This window comes from Heterodontus francisci, chromosome 24 (genome assembly GCF_036365525.1).
Source record: "Heterodontus francisci isolate sHetFra1 chromosome 24, sHetFra1.hap1, whole genome shotgun sequence".
Classification (NCBI taxonomy): Eukaryota; Metazoa; Chordata; class Chondrichthyes; order Heterodontiformes; family Heterodontidae; genus Heterodontus; species Heterodontus francisci.
This window is the reverse complement of record NC_090394.1, coordinates 39,675,480-39,692,343: the sequence shown is the minus strand read 5'-3', so window position 1 is coordinate 39,692,343 and position 16,864 is coordinate 39,675,480. Positions and strand designations below refer to the sequence as shown.

At 44.8% G+C, this 16,864-nt stretch overlaps 1 protein-coding gene across 7 annotated transcripts in view; it reads right to left on the bottom strand.

Annotated features, from left to right (window-relative positions):
- lcmt1 (leucine carboxyl methyltransferase 1) overlaps window positions 1-16,864 on the bottom strand; it is an 83,870-nt gene that overhangs the window by 14,268 nt on the left and 52,738 nt on the right. The window contains exon 8 of one of the 7 annotated variants that reach the window (XM_068056008.1): window positions 471-738. The exons of the other annotated variants lie outside the window; for them this stretch is intronic. Within the exon in view, the coding sequence (XP_067912109.1) occupies window positions 486-738 (253 nt within the window). The 3' untranslated portion in view covers window positions 471-485. Of the gene's footprint in view, window positions 1-470; window positions 739-16,864 lie in introns of those variants that run through there. 7 annotated transcript variants of the gene reach the window in all.

Genomic DNA, 16,864 nt, shown 5'->3' with positions numbered 1-16,864 from the left:
AGGAAAAGTGCTTGAGATTTAAAATGAGACACAGCAGCTATCTTGACTTTCAGAATTATAATAGATTAAAAAAACAAACATGTACTGCCAGTGAACTGCTGAACTTGCACCTTTTTTTATTTGTTCGTGGGAGCTGGGCGTCGCTGGCTAGGATTTATTGCCCCTTCCTAATTGCCCTTGAACTGAGTGGCTTGCTCGGTCATTGTAGAGGGCATTTAAGAGTCAACCACATTGCTGTGGGTCTGGAGTCACATGTAGCCAGACCAGGTAAGGATGGCAAATTTCCTTCCTTGAAGGACATGAGTGAAATAGTGTTTTTACAACAATCGACAATGGTCTCCATTAGACTAGCTTTAATTCCAGATTTTTATTAATTGAATTCAAATTTCACCATCTGCCATGGTGGAATTCGAACCCATGTCCCCAGAGCATTAGCCTGGCCTCTGAATTACTCATCCAGTGACATGACCACTACACCACCTTGATTAAATACAAAGGATATATATATACACATACATACACACACAAAAAAAATCAACTTTTAAATTTAAGGCCGCTGGCAGAATTTTACCACCCTTGAAGACAACACAATCATTAAAAAATACATCGGAGTAACAAAGAAATTTATTTGTCTCGGAGCTTCTGGAAACAAAAATGGTCCAAGTTTGAAACTTGATTCCAATTCTCATGAGTCCCACTAAAGATTTACTGGAAGCTGTAACATTTTCAGGCATCTCACTGTTGATATAAATAAATATATAAAGTATAGGTGAATAAATGAAAGTCAGCTTGGATTTGCTAAAGACAAATTGTGTTTGATAAACTTGATGAAGTAACGGAAAGGGTTTATGTGGGTGGTGCAGCTGATGTTGCATATATGAATTTTTAAAAGGCATTTGACAAAGTACCACATAATAGACCTGTTAGCAAAATTAAAGCCCTTGGGATTAAAGGGACAGTGGTAGCATGGATACGAAATTGGCTAAGGGACAGAAAACAAGTTAGTGAACAGTTGTTTTCAAGGTTGAAATGAAGTAGACAGTGGTGTTCCCCAGGCGTCAGTATTAGGACCACTGCTCTTTTTGATGTATATTAACGGCCTAGACTTGGGTATACAGAGCATAACTTCAAAGTCTGCATATGACGCGAAACTCAAATGTATGTAGTCAATGAGGAGACTAGTAACAGACTTCAGGAGGACATGGACTGCTGAAATTGGCAGACATGTGAAATTTAATGCAGTGAAATACGAAGTGGAACATTTCGGTTGGAAGAATGAGGAGAGGCAATATAAACTAAATGGTAAATTTAAAGGGGGTGCTGAACAAAAAGACCTGGAACTGTAGGAACACAAATCTCTGAATGCAGCACAAGTTGAGATGGCCGTTTAAAAAGAACAAATAAGGCATAGAGTACTAAAGCAAGCAAGTTATGCTAAACTTTTATAAAATGCTGGTTCAGCCTCAGCTGGAGTATAGGTTTCAAATCTGGGCACCATTCTTTAGGAAGAATGTCAACGCCTTAGAAAGGGTGCAGAAAAGATTGACTAGAATGGTACCAGGGATGAGCGACTTCAGTTATGTGGAGACTGGGGTTGTTCTCCTTTGAGCAGAGAAGGTTGGGAGAAGATTTGACTGAAGTGTTTCAAATCCCACCACTGCAGATGGTGAAATTTGAATTCAATTAATAAAAATCTGGAATTGAAGCCAGTCTAATGGTGACCATGAAACCATTGTCAATTGTTGTAAGAACCCATCTGGTTCACTTATGTCCTTTAGAGAAGGAAATCTGCTGTCTGTACCTGGTCTGGCCTACATGTGACTCCAGACCCACAGCAATGTTGTTGACTCTTAAATGCCCTCTGAAATGGCCTAGCAAGCCACTCAGTTGCATTAAACAGCTACAAAGCCGAAGAAAAGGAATGAAACTGGACGGACCACCCAGCATTGACCTAGGCACTGGAAACGACAATGGCAAACCCAGCCCCATCAACTCTGCAAAGTCCTCCTTACAAACATCTGGGGGCTTGTGCCAAAATTGGGAGAGCTGTCCCACAGATTAGTCAAGCAAAGCCGGACATAGTCATACTCACGGAATCACACCTTACAATGTCCCAAACACCACCATCACCATCCCGGAGTATGTCCTGTCCCATCGACAGGACAGATCCACCAGAGGTGGCTGCACAGTGGTATTCAGTCAGTGGGGAGTTGTCCTGGGGTCCTCAAGATTGACTGTGGGCCCCATAAAGTCTCATGGCATCAGGTCAAACATGAGCAAGGAAACCTCCTGCTGATTACCACCTACCGCCCCCCTCCCAGCTGATAAACAGTGCTTCTCCATGTTGAACACCAACTGGAAGAATCACTAAGGGTAGCAAGAGCACAGAATGTACTCTGGGTGGGGGATTTAAATGTTCATCACCAAGGAGTGGTTCAGTAGCACCACGAATGACTAAGCTGGCCAAGTCCTAAACGGCATAGCTGCGAGACTGGTCCTGTGGCAGATGGTGAGGAAACCAAGAGGGAAAAACCTACTTGACCTCATCCTCCTCAATCTACCTGTCGCAGATGCATCTGTCCATCACAGTAGTGGTAGGAGTGAACACCGCACAGTCCTTGTGGAGACAAAGTTTCGTCTTCACATTGAGGATACACACCATCATTTTGTGTGGCATGACCAACGTGCTAAATGGGATAGATTTTGAACAGATCTAGTGACTCAAAACTGGGCATCCATGAGGTGCTGTCGGCCATCAGCAGCAGCAGAATTGTATTCGACCACAATCTGTAACTTCATGGCCTGGCATATCCCCCACCCTACCATTACCATCAAGCTGGGGGGACCAACCCTGGTTCAATGAAGAGTGCAGGAGGGCATGCCAGGAGCAGCACCAGGCATACCAAAACATGAGGTGTCAGCCTGGTGAAGCTACAACACAGGACTATCTGCATGCCAAACAGCGGATGCAGCACGTGATAAACAGGATTAAGTGACCCCATAACCAACAGATCAGATCTAAGCTCTGCAGTCCTGCCACATCCAGTCGTGAATGGTGGTGGACAATTAAACAAGAGCAGGCGCCACAAATATCCCCATCCTCAACGATGGGGAGACCAACACATCAGTGTAAAAGACAACGATGAAGCATTTGCGTCCATCTTCAGCCAGAAGTGCCGAGTGGATGATCCATCTCAGTCTCCTCAGGTCCCCAGCATCACAGATGCCAGTTTTCAGCCAATCTGATTGACTCCATGTGATATTAAGAAATGACTGAAGGCACTAGGCCATGACAACATTCTGGCAACAGTACTGAAGACTTGTGCTCCAGAACTGGCTGCGCCCCTAGCCAAGCTGTTCCAGTACAGCTACAACACTAGCACCAACCCAGCAATGTGGAAAATTGCGCAAGTATGTCCTGTACACAAAAAGCAGGACAAATCCAACCCAGCCAATTCCACCCTATCAGTCTACTTTCGATCATCAGTAAATTGATGGATGGGGTCGTCGACAGTGCTATCAAGCAGCACTTGCTCAGCAATCGCCTGCTCACAGACGCTCAGTTTGGGTTCTGTTAGGGCCACTCAGCTCCTGACCTCATTACAGCCTTTGTCCAAAGATGGACAAAACAGCTGAACTCCAGACGTGAGATGAGCGTGACTGCCCTTGACTTCAAGGCAGGATTTGACCAAGTATGGCATCAAGGAGCCCTGGGAAAACTGGAGTCAATGGGAATCGGGGGAAAACTCTCCGCTGGTTGGAGTCATATCTAGTGCAAAGGAAGATGGTTGTGGTGTTGGAAGTCAATTATTTCAGTCCCAGGATATCACTGCAGGAGTTTCTCATGGTAGTGTCCTCGGCCCAAACCTCTTCAGCTGCTTCATCAATGCCTGCCCTCCATCATAAGGTCAGAAGTGGAGATGTTCGCTGATGATCGCACATTGTTCAGCACCATTCGCAATCCCTTAGATAATGAAGCAGCCTATGTCCAGATGCAGCAAGACATGGACAACATTCAAGCTGGGGCTGAAAAGTGGCAAGTAACATTCGCGCCACACAAGCGCCAGGCAATGACCATCTCCGCTTGATGTTCAGTGGCATTACCATCGCTGAATCCCTCAGTATCAACATCCTGGGTGTTACCAGTGACCAGAAACTGAACTGGACCAGCCACATAAATACTGTGGCTACAAGAGCAGGTCAGAGGCTGGGAATTCTTTGACGAGTAACTCACCTTCCGACTCCCCAATGTCTGTACAGCACCTACAAGGCACAAGTCGGGAGTGTGATGGAATACTTACCACTTGCCTGGATGGGTGCAGCTCCAACAACATTCAAGATGCTCGACACCATCCAGGACAAAGCAGTCCTCTTGATTGGCACCCCATCCACCACCTTCACCACCGACGTACAGTGGCATCTACAAGATGCACTGCAGCAACTCACCAAAACATCTTCGAAAGCACCTTACAAACCCAGGACCTCTACCACCTAGAAGGACAAGGGCAGCAGATGCATAGGAACACCACCACCTGCAAGTTCCCTCCAAGCCGCACATCATCCTGACTTGAACTATATCGCCGTTCCTTCACTGTCGCTGGGTCAAAATCCTGGGACTCCCTTCCTAACACCACTGTGGGTGCACCTACACCCGGACTGCAGCAGTTCAAGAAGGCAGCTCACCAACATCTTCTCAAGGGCGATAAGGGATGGGCAATAAATGCTGGCCTAGCCAGCAATGCCCACATCCCACGAATGAATTAAAAAAGCATGAAAAGTTCTGATCGAGTAAATAAGAGAAAACTGTTTCCAGTGGCAAAAGGTTCACTAACCAGAGGACCCAGATTTAAGACAAAAGGGGGGGGGGTTGGTTTGGGGTGAGTGGGAGGGATCAGAAAGGAATTTTCCAGATTCATTTCCCTAAATTGGCCTAGTTTTCTATTTTTTTTTCACTTTTCCCAAGAGATCATATGGCTTTTGGGTGGAGTGGAGAGCTTACATATACTGTGAATCACAAGTTATCACAATTGCGTAGGACAGGCTGGATGGACTGGAGAGTCTTTAATGTCTGAGATTGTTTGTATAAAAAGAATTAATTCTAGATTAGAATTGTTTTACATATTTATGTGTAATGAAGTGTCATGAAAAGTTACTTTGGGATGTTCAAGCTTTTTTGCATGTTATTACATGATATGTACTAGAAAGGCTGGCTATGCTTAAAGTTGATAAGTCGCCTGGTCCTGATGGCTTGCATCCCAGGTTGCTAAAAGAAGTGGGAGTGGAGATAGCAAAAGGGCTTGCTATAATCTTCCAATCTTCATTTGATGTGGGGGAAGTGCCAGAGAATTGGACAGTGGCAAACGTGACACCCTTATTAAGGAAAGGGTGTAAGGACATTCCTAGTAACTATAGGCCGGTCAGTTTAACATCTGTGGTGGGTTAGGTTTTAGAAACAGTAATCAGAGAAGAAAAAAACATCAGCAGGCACTTGGAGAGGTTTGAGTTAATTAGGGAGAGCCAGCAGAGTTTTATAAATGGCAGATCATGCTTGACTAACATAATTGAATTTTCTGATGAAGTAATAGAAGGCAAAGCAATGGATGTTGTCTATATGGCTTTTAAGAAAGACTTTGACAAAGTACCACATATAAGGCTGGTTACCCAGACTGAGGCTCATGGAATAGGAGGGTCAGTGTCAGTTTGGATAAAAAATTGGCTTATAGACAGAAAACAGGGAGTTGTGGTAAATGGCTGCTTTTCAGTTTGGAAAATGGTAGATATTGGTGTTCCCTAAGGTTCAGTGCTGGGACCACTGCTTTTTTTTTGATATATATAAATGACTTGGATATTGGAATAGAATCAAATTTCAATACTTGCCAATGATACCAAACTTGGAGGTGTGGCAGCCAGTGAGGATGATGCTGATCAACTGCAACAGGACAGAGATAGCCTAACAGAATGGGCAGTTGGAATTTAATACAGAGCAATGTGCGATTATGTGTTCTGGCAAAAGGGATAGAGAGAGGCAATATAGATTAAATGGCACAGTACTAAAGAGTGCATAGGGACCAAAGGAGCTGGGGGTTCATGTGTATAGGTCTATGAAGGTGGCAGGACATACTGACAGAGTAGTTCGCAAAGCATAGGAGATCTTGGGCTTCATAAATAGAGATATTGAGTATAAAAGTCAGGAAGTTATGCTGAACCTTCGAAAGTTCTGGTTAGGCCATAGCTAAAGTATTGTGTCCAGTTCTGGTCACCACACTTTCGGAAGGATGTGAGGGTCCTTGAGAGGGTGCAGAGCAGATTTACCAGAATGGTTCCAGGGTTGAGAGATTTTAGCTACAAGATTAGGTTGAAGAAGCTAGGGTTGTTCTCATTGGAGCAAAGGAGACTGAGGGGAGATTTGATAGAGCTGTACAAGATTCGGACAGGTTTGAATAGGGTAGACAAAGAAATAGCTGATGGTACAAGGACTAGGGGACACAGATTGAAGGCTTGGGGGCAAGAGGTGCGGGGGGATGTGAGGAAGAACTTATTACACAGCGTGTGGTAATGACCTGGAACTCGCTGCCTACAAGGGTGGTTGAAGTGGAGACATGAATGATTTCAAAAAGAAATTGGATGGGCACTTGAGGGAAATAAACTTAAAGGGCTACGGGGAGAGAGCCAGGGAATGGTACTAACTGGTTTGCTCTGCAGAGAGCCGGCATGGACTTGAAGGGCTGAGTGGCCTCCTTCTGTGCCGTTATTACTCTACTGCAAGTATACAGTTAGCACTGTGGTTGGCACAAAGCATTATGTTATGGTAGCCATAAATTCGGACCTCCCAGTTAACTACTCAGATACCTTTAACAATCATACATACACAGGACAATTCCACCCAAGAGTGCTATATACTGAGTACTAGATTAAGAAAGAAATTTGTAAATTAAAAAAAAAACTTTCATTGTTTTAACAGTGCTGAAAGCTTTTTTGTATGAGTCAAACTATCAGCAAATGTTAGACAACACACACTGTCAATCATGGTCTTGCACCACAAAAATTGATGGTAAATGCTATAGACTGGGATAATACTGAAATGTTATGATTAATGGTCCTAGAAGCTATCCTAATAATATCACATACTCTGTATTGTGAATAATTTTAACTAAACATAGCAACAATTTTCAAAACAGACCTGGATTCATTTTTCACTGAAGTGGTAATCTTTTGTGCCTTCGTATTAAACTTAAGAGTATGTTAACCATTAAACCTCTCCCATGCAGAATGGCTTAAACAACCAATTTACAATTCCCAAAAGACCTCCTGAGGCAAGTTTACTGGTGCTGCAGAGAGACAACGGGTGGCTATCAGTATTGTAACAGCAATACAGAAAACAAACCTAATAAAAGGTAATGTACTACAGTGCCACATCAATCTTCTAGGTTTACAAATTAATTCTGTGAATATCCTATCTCAGCATTAACTGTGCAGATTAATTAAGAGATACTTTTTTTAAAAAAACAAAGTCAGTCATAGAATCATTATGGCAAAGGAGGCCATTCAGCCCATCGAGTCTGTGCCAGCTCTCTGCAGAGCAATCAAGTCAGTCTCATTCCCCAGTCCTGCAAGCTTATTTCCCTCAAGTGCTTATTCAATTTCCTTTTGAAATCATTGATTTCTCCGCTTACATCACCCTCGTAGACAGCGGGTTCCAGGTCATTACCACTCACTTGTGTTAAAAAAAGTTCTTCCTTACATCCTTCCTGTATCTTTTGCCCAGAACCTTCAATCTGTGACCCTAGTCCTTGTACCATCAGCTAATGAAAAAAGCTTTCCTTTGTCTACCTTATTTAAACCATTATAATCTTGTACACCTCTATCAAATCTCCCCTCAATCACCTTTGCTCCAGGGAGAACAACCCCAGCTTCTCCAATCTAATTTTGTAACTAAATTCTCTCATCCCTGGAACCATTCTGGTAAATCTACTCTGCACCCCCTCAAGGACCTTCACATCTTTCCTAAAGTGTGATGATCAGAACCGGTTGCAGTACTCTAGTTGTGGCCTAACCAGAGCTTTATAAAAGTTCAGCATAACTTCTCTTCTTTTGTACTTAATACTTCTATTTATGAAGCCCAAGATCCCATATGCTTTGCTACTACTTTCTCATTGGGGGGAATTTTATGGGCTCTGCAAGAACAGCTTGGTGGCACGCGGGGTGATTTAATTAGGTGAGAGTTGTTTTTTCAGATTTCCGATGGCAATTTAAAAAAAAAATCACATTTAAGTCAGCAGCGTGCTTGCGGCGGTCCGGGGCTCTCCCCCTCCAACACGGTGGCGCATTGCAGTTTTCCATGCATTTTCATACAGTCAATACTCATTACCCTACAAATTAAGTCCTACCTACCAGATTAAGTTAGCAGTGAGTGGTATTCCTATGCCACCGGGTTCGTGTTCGTTTAAATGTGGCATACACCAGTCAGCTTCGCACAGTTGTGTCTGAGATCAGTGGTTTCATGCCTTGAACTCATTGGCACAAGGAAGGCCAACATTTGAATGGATGTTTGGTTCCATGCCCGGCACCAGAAAGGGTGATTTTTCTTAGGGAATGGCGGAGAAGGCAGAGGGTGGGGGGTAGGGGGGGCGGAGGTTGCATGGGGAGGGTACTCGGGCACGACAGGCTGGGGTTATCAGGTGCATGCAGGAGCAGGGGAGGGGTGGACTAAGAGTGGGTTATCGGTGCGTGGAGGAGCAGGATTAGGAAGGGCAGATAAACAGTGGGGTATCGAGTACTTGGAGGAGTAGGGGAGGAAAAAGGGGAGCGTCCAGGGCGTGTAGTGGTTGTTATTGCTGCTGAAGCTGGCTATGTGCGGCTGTGGGTGATGGGTTGATTTGAGCATTACAGTAAACAGATGGTCATGAGGGGCCTAAAGGGAGGGATGAGTGATGTGCATGTCAGGGTCCTGTGGGGTAAATTCAGGGTACTGGCTGGCAGAGGGAACTCTCACTGGGGACAACTGGATTTCCTGGGGGGGGGGGGGGGGGGGGGTGTGTGGATGGAAGGTCGAGACTTAGGGTTGGGTATTCTACGGCATTATAGGGAGGAGAGTGGGACTCAGCAACATCATCAAGGTGGATTAGAGGAGGATCAAGGATGGGAGTCAGCATTTGAATGGGAGTAGGAACGGGGGGAGGGGGGGGAAAAGAGATGGCATGAATATATTGATTACGACCCAGTCCAAGGTAATTGGTGCGGGGGGTTCAATGGTAACAGAGGGAAGGTGCAAGGTTACATTGGGTGGTTCAAGGGCGATGGGTGCAGACTGGAAGGTGGCATGAGGAAGTTGGAAGCTGGGGAAAGTTGCCTTGAATCGTACACACACCATTTTGTTGAAGGATAATGCAAACCACGTGGCCACTCAAGGATTGCAAGGAGAGTGGGATTTCCTGCTGGGTACAATTTTAAGGTACATAAAAGCGATCTGATTACCTCAATGGTTCAGCTGACTGGCAACAGAAGGCTGAATTGGAACGCTCTGCTCATTTCATTATTTGCAAAGCTACAAAGACATGGATCTCATACACACAATATGTCTCCTACCATGGGAAGGAAAGCAGAGGGAGCAACTGAGGAAAGCTCTTTTCCCTCAACGGATGATGCCTGAACACCAGCAGCAGGCAGAACAAGGAGGCAAGGATGCTCAGAATGATACCATCCAGGAAAGGCATTGTTGAAGATGGGCACTGGTATCTCATTGCATCCTCAGGACAAGGGCATATTATCTTCAAATGTCAGAGAGGCAATGCCAAAGACGCCCAAGGATGTCACGTGAAGTGGTCACAGTAATTTGTAGGATCCTCCAGCATGACCGCTTGGGTTTGGTGGGAGTCCCATGCCAGTTGCCCTCAAGGTTACTGGGTTACTGCTGCACTCAACCGTTTTTGCTAGCGGTGACTGCCAGGGATCAACAAGTGACATATGTGGCATATCACAGTCTGTGACCCATGGGTGCATCAAAGAGCTGACCAATGCCCTATTTCATCGTGCCAATGATTTCAGCTACTTACCTGTAGACAAGGACAGCTAGGCAGCAATGTCTGCTGCCTTCGGCGTCATCGCTGGGTTCCCTAGAGTGCAAGGGACATTGACAGCACTCATGTGGCCATTCGAGCTCCCTGGGACCAGCCTGCAGCATTTGTGAATTGCAAAGTCTTCCACTCTTTGAATGTACAACTGGTTTGCAACCACAGGAGAAGAATCTTGCAGGTTTGCAGAACTCAAAGCTGCCAGAAATTTATGACGAACCAGTCAAAGTTTACGGCTGGATCCTGGATGCTAAGGCTTACCCTTTTGTATATGGTTGATGAAACCAGCACGGCATCCCCAAAGCACAGCTGAAGAGCAATGCAATGTTGCACATGCATACGCCAGAGCCATCATTGAACACACCATCAGCATGTTGAAAATGTACTTCTGCTGCCTTGATTAGTCTTGAGGGGCTCTTCGGTGCACGTCATAGAGGGTCTCATGAACAAATGTCATCTGCTGTGCATTGTCCAACCTGGAAATTAGACACGGTCACATTTTGCATGTGAAGGAACAGGAGGAACACTAATGAAAAGGGTGAGGAGGAGGAGAACAATGGAAATTATGCCATTATGGATATAAGGGCCATGGATATACATGCAAGGGGCATCAGGAAGAACCTCATATTTGCATGTTTCAGCCAAAATTGAGGCACTTAATAAAAGAATGTTAGGAGGAGAAAAATAATTCTCAAAATATGTTTACATACACCCGAGTTCTTATTCATTGCTGGAATCTAAAAGAAAGGCTCTTCTGACAACAGCCCAGGCTAATGCTCTGGGGACATGGGTTCGAATCCCACCATGGCAGATGGTGAAATTTGAATTCAAATAATAAATCTGGAATTAAAAAGCTAGTCTAATAATGACCATTAAACCACTGTAGATTGTTGTAAAATCCCATCTGGTTCAGTAATGTGGGCGGCACAGTGGCGCAGTGGTTAGCACCACAGCCTCACAGCTCCAGTGACCCGGGTTCAATTCTGAGTACTGCCTGTGTGGAGTTTGCAAGTTCTCCCTGTGTCTGTGTGGGTTTTCGCCGGGTACTCCGGTTTCCTCCCACCACCAAAGACTTGCAGGTTGATAGGTAAATTGGCCATTATAAATTGCCCTTAGTAAAGGTAGGTGGTAGGGGAATATAGGGACAGGTGGGGATGTGGTAGGAATATGGGATTAGTGTAGGATTAGTATAAATGGGTGGCTGATGGTCGGCATAGACTCGGTGGGCCGAAGGGCCTGTTTCAGTGCTGTATCTCTAAATAAAAAAAAAATAAAATAATGTCCTTTAGGGGAGGAAATCTGCCATCCTTACCTGGTCTGACCTTCATGTGTCTCCAAACCCACAACAATGTGGTTGACTCTTAAAATGCCCTCTGAAATGGCCTAGCAAGCAATCAGTTCAAAGGCAATTAGTGATGGGCAATAAATGCTGGCCTAGCCAATGACGCCCCCACCCCACAAACAAATGTGAACCTGCAGTGTAGATGTGCCTAACAGCCTCTCTGCTATCAATTTCACTGAAAGCGACTTGTGTCACCATGGAAATATGTCCTGCATCAAGACATTAGCCCTCACACAAAGGATACTGTTGCAGCACTTTGATGTGATCAGCAGATCAAATCTTTTCTGGGTTACGATGGAACTGCAACAACACCTATGCAAGGGGTGACCACAGAACTACAATTGTAAGGTATGTTGGTAAGGAAAAAAGTGCAAAATCTTCAAACGACAGACAACCATCATTGAAAACTGAAGGCTCAAATGTCAGTGATAAAAGGACTGGATACTTTCAGAAATGCTTGACAAGAATCAATGCTTTCCTGCCATAGGCCTCCAATAATCATTTTCCTTTACAACTGAAACAAAGCAAATGATTTAGGAGAGTGCATCAAATACTAAAGCAAATAAATATGTATTGAAACGTCATTAATCTATGTACAGTATTTACAACACCTGTCCCACCTTCATGCTCAACCATTGAAGATATCAGCAGATCGCTTTTATGTGCCTTAAAATTGTACCCAGCAGGAAATCCCACTCTCCTTGCAATCCTTAAGTGGCCATGTGGTTTGCATTATCCTTCAAGAAAATGGTGTGTACAATTCAAGGCAAGTTTCCCCAGCTTCCAACTTCCTCATGCCACCTTCCAGTCTGCACCCATCACTCTTCCTACCACTACATCTAGGTTCAACCCCAACATTAGCAGCTGAGGTGGAGGCAGTCAGCTCAGTGCACTGCCCCGTTACTCTGGATTCCCGTGGCAGGCATCCTTTGGAGGTACAGGGCCTTGATGGCTCTATCCTACTGGGGGTCTGCAGCACTGGTGCTCGAATTTCCCCGTGTGATCGCCTACTGGTGGTAATGGGGTAAATATCAGGGGGGAGGGGGCGGTGTGGTGGTGAGGACGAGATGCCGCTTGCACTAGGAGTGTCCTGAGAGGAAGGCCCTGAGGCAGCTGGCTCGCACGTTCTCCATCAGGGCGCATGATGGCACCTGCCTGTCTCCCCGAGGGAAGGAGCGCCCGTAGGGAGGCCCAGGTTCCTCGTCCCCTCTCACTTAGACTCTGCTGCATAGAGCCCATAGCTAGAGCGATGGAGTGCAGGTCAGAGCACATATGGCTCAAGTGCTCAACCAGACTCACCACAGAGCTCACCAAACTCTCATCTGAAGAAGCCATATGCTCATATGCCTGGGACATGGCAGACATCATGGCTTGCATGGAATCCTCCAAGGCATATGCGAAAGCCACACATGATCTCAGGCATACATCCATACGAATTAGGAGCAGAAGTAGGCCATTGGGCCCCTCGAGCCTGCTCCGCCATTCAATAAGATCATGGCTGATCTGTTTCTGACTCAAATGCCACACTCCCATCTACCCCCGATAATCTTTGATTCCCTTGTGTAACAAGAATCTATCTACTCCGCCTTAAAAATATTCAATGACCCTGTCTCCACCACCTTCTGAGGCAGAGAATTCCAGTCGCAAAAGGGTGACCCCTAATTTTAAAACAGTGCCCCCTAGTTCTGGACTCACCCACAAGGGGAAACACCCTTTCCACATCCACCTGTATTTGTATGCACGTAGCATTCATAACAAAGTAAATGAACTGATAGCACACATTGAAGTAAATAAATAGGATTTGATAGCCATTATGGAGACGTGACTGCAGGATAACCAGGATTGGGTCTTGAAGTGAGGGAGACATTGCCAGAATGAAGCTGGAATTTGGTGCACGTGGGAATTCAGTGCAAAGGGAGAAAGAGGGGTGCCTTTTCCCAACTTTTTTAGCCTCCAGTAGCTGGTGAGTCTTCTTCTTTTGATTCCAAGGTAAGTGATTGGTTGGTGAGTGTTTTAAAATTTATCTTTCAAAATTCAGGTAATTTTAGAAATTGTAAGGTTTTATTTGGCAATACTAGTTAAGCTTAGTAGATTGGGAAACAGTGAGAGTTAATTGAGAAAGTAATTAAGTAATTAAAGTGAATTAATAGCGTAAGTAACAATGGCAGGGCAGGTGTTATGTTGCAGCTGTGGTATGTGGGAGCTTTTGGATGCCAAGGCGATCCAGGGCAAATATGTCTGCAGAAAGTGTAAGCAGCTTGAGGAATTCCAGATCAGGATTACTGATCTGGAAGCTGAACTGCATACACTGCGCAACAGAAGGGAGGGGGAGAAATACCTGGGCATTTTGTTCCAGAAGATGGTCACACCTCTTAGAACAGGGTCATCTGTTTTGGTTAGCAGTGAGGGACAGGATATGACCATGAGTGAGGCAGGTAAAGGGACTGAGCAGACAGTAGTGGAGAAGCCTCAGACTTTGCAATTGTCAAACAGGTTTGAGGTGCCCTCAACCTGTGTGGACAAAAGCGAGGTCTGCAAGGCGGATGAGCAGACTGGCCATGGCACTATGGTACAGGAAGCCATTCAAGTGGGGGGAGCAAAAAGTAATGTAGTAGTATAGTAGTAGCAGGGGACAGTATTGTGAGGGGGATTGATACTCTCCTGTGCAGCTGAGAGCGTGAGTCCAGAAAGCTGTGTTGCCTACCCAGTGCCAGGGTTCGGGACATCTGCTCAGAGCTGGACAGGAACTTGGGAGTGGGATGGGGAGGATCCAGTTGTTGTGGTCCATGTAGGTACTAATGACATAGGTAGGACTAGGAAAGAGGTTCTGCTTAGACAGTATGAGCAGCTAGGCACCAAATTGATGAGCAGAACCTCAAGGGTAATAATCTCTGGATTATTACCTGAGCCACGTGCCAATTGACAGAGGGAACATAAGATTAGTGAAATGAATATGTAGCTCAAAGACTGATGTGAGAGGAGTGGGTTTTGGTTTGTGAAATAGTAGGGGAAACAAGTCACTAGTGGGAGTGGTGTACAGACCGCTGAACAGTAATCACAATGGAGGACGAGGTATACAAGAAGAAATATTGGGTGCTTTTGATAAAGGGACAGCAATAATCATGGGTGATTTTAATCTACATATAAACTGGAAAAATCAGATTGGCAGTAGTAGGCTGGATGAGGAGTTCATAGAATGCGTTCTTTTATACTTCAGTCAAGTTTCCTCTCACTCTTCTAAACTCCAGTGAAAACAAGCCCAGTCTGTCCGACCTTTCCTCATAAGACAACCCGCTGATTCCAGGTATCAATCTAGTAAACGGGCGGCACAGTGGTTAGCATCACAGCTCCAGCGACCCAGGTTCGATTCTGGGTCCTGCCTGTGCGGAGTTTGCAAGTTCTCCCTGTGACCGCGTGGGTTTTCGCCGGGAACTCCGGTTTCCTCCCACAGCCAAAGACTTGCAGGTTGATAGGTAAATTGGCCATTGTAAATTGCCCCTAGTATAGGTAGGTGGTAGGGGCATTGTGGGGATTTGGTAGGAATATGGGATTAATGTAGGATTAGTATAAATGGGTGGTTGATGGTCGACACAGGCTCGGTGGGCCGAAGGGCCTGTTTCAGTGCTGTATCTCTAAATAAGAATAAAATAAACCTCCTCTGAACCGCCTCAAACGCATTATCGTCCTTCCTTAAATAAGGAGACCAAAACTGCACACAGTATTCGAGATGTGATCACACCAATGCCCTGTGTAACTGAAGCGTAACATCCTTAGTTTTATTTTCTATTCCTCTCATAATAAAGGATAGCATGCCATTAGCCTTCATTACTACTTGCTGTACCTGTATACTAACATTTTGTGACTCATGCACTAGAACACCTAGATCCCTCTGCACCTTGGAATTCTACAGTTGTTCTCCGCTTAAGTAATACTCTGCTTTTTTATTCTTCCTGCCAAAGTGAACAACTTCACATTTTCCCAAATTATGCTCCATCTGCCAGATTTTTGCCAGAGAGAGAGAGAGAGAGCAGCGAGAGCAAAGATTTTAAAAGCATGCCAAGAGTCGGACGCCAGAGAGAGAGCAGCGAGAGCGGAGATTTGGAAAGTGCCATAAGTCCAAGACCCAGCTCTGTGGATTATATCATTTAGCAGGTCCTGGAATGCACTTCCTTACACCTTCAATGTCTGGTGATCAAAATCCATTTCGGTTAACTGGAGCAGAGAATAGTCCTTCCAGCCCAGTGTCTGGTGATCTTCAAACAAGTAATTTCTTCACTCCAGCAACAGTTTAAAATAAATGTTCTTATGACAAAATTAATATGCCTCATTCTTGGCAGGTGGGGGTCTGCATGACACAGTCGACTGGTATCGTCCTCAATGTTTGCCACACTTCCAAGTTGAGCATCATTGACAATTTTTTTGAATTTGACTCTATTCCAATATCCAAGTCATTTATGTGCATCACAAAAAGCAGTGGTCCTAGCACTGACCATTGGGGAACACCACTGTCTACCATCCTCCAGTTTGAAAAACAGCCATTTACCACAACATGCTGTTTTCTGTCCTTAAGCCAGTTTTTTAATCCAAACTAACACTGATCGTCCTATTCCATGAGCCTCAATTTTGGTAACCTGCCTTTTATATGGTACTTTGTTAAAGGCTTTCTTAAAATCCATATAGACACTATCCATTGCTTTCACTTCATCAATCTTCTCTGTCATTTCATCAAAAATTTCAATTAGATTAGTCAAACATGATTTGCCTTTTAAAAATCAGTGCTGGCTCTCCTTAATTAACTCAAATCTCTCCAAGTGCCTGCTATTTTTTCTATGTTTATTGTTTCTAAAGCCTTACTCACCACAGATGTTAAACCGCCCGGCCTGTACTTTCTTGAACATGAGTGTCACATTTGCCACTTTCTAATCCTCTGGCACCTCCATTGTATCTAGGGAAGATTGGAAGATTATGGCAAGCCGTTCCGATATCTCCACCCCAACTTCCATTAACAACCTGGGAGACAAGTCATATAGACCAGGGAACTTATCCACTCGAAGCACAGCCAGCCTTTCCAGCACATCCAGCCTTTCGATATTTACCCCACTTATTAACTCCACCATCTCCACTTCTATCGATATTTTTCCTTAGTAAACATGGATTAAAAAGTACTAATTAAGTATTCTCATCTTGCCCTGCGCCTCTAAGCACATATAACCTTCTTTGTCCATAATAGGCCTCATCCCACCTCTTACTGCCCACTTACTACTTACATGCCAGTTTTAAGCCACATTTCCATTATTACCACTACATCATATTCCCACATAGCTATTTGCACTTGTAGCTCACCAACCTTATACACCACACTTTGTACGCTTACATACATGGATTCGAAACCTGTCTTTGTATTCCTTGTAGTCCTTCCTAGTCTGCCCCCATTTAACATGGTACTAATTCC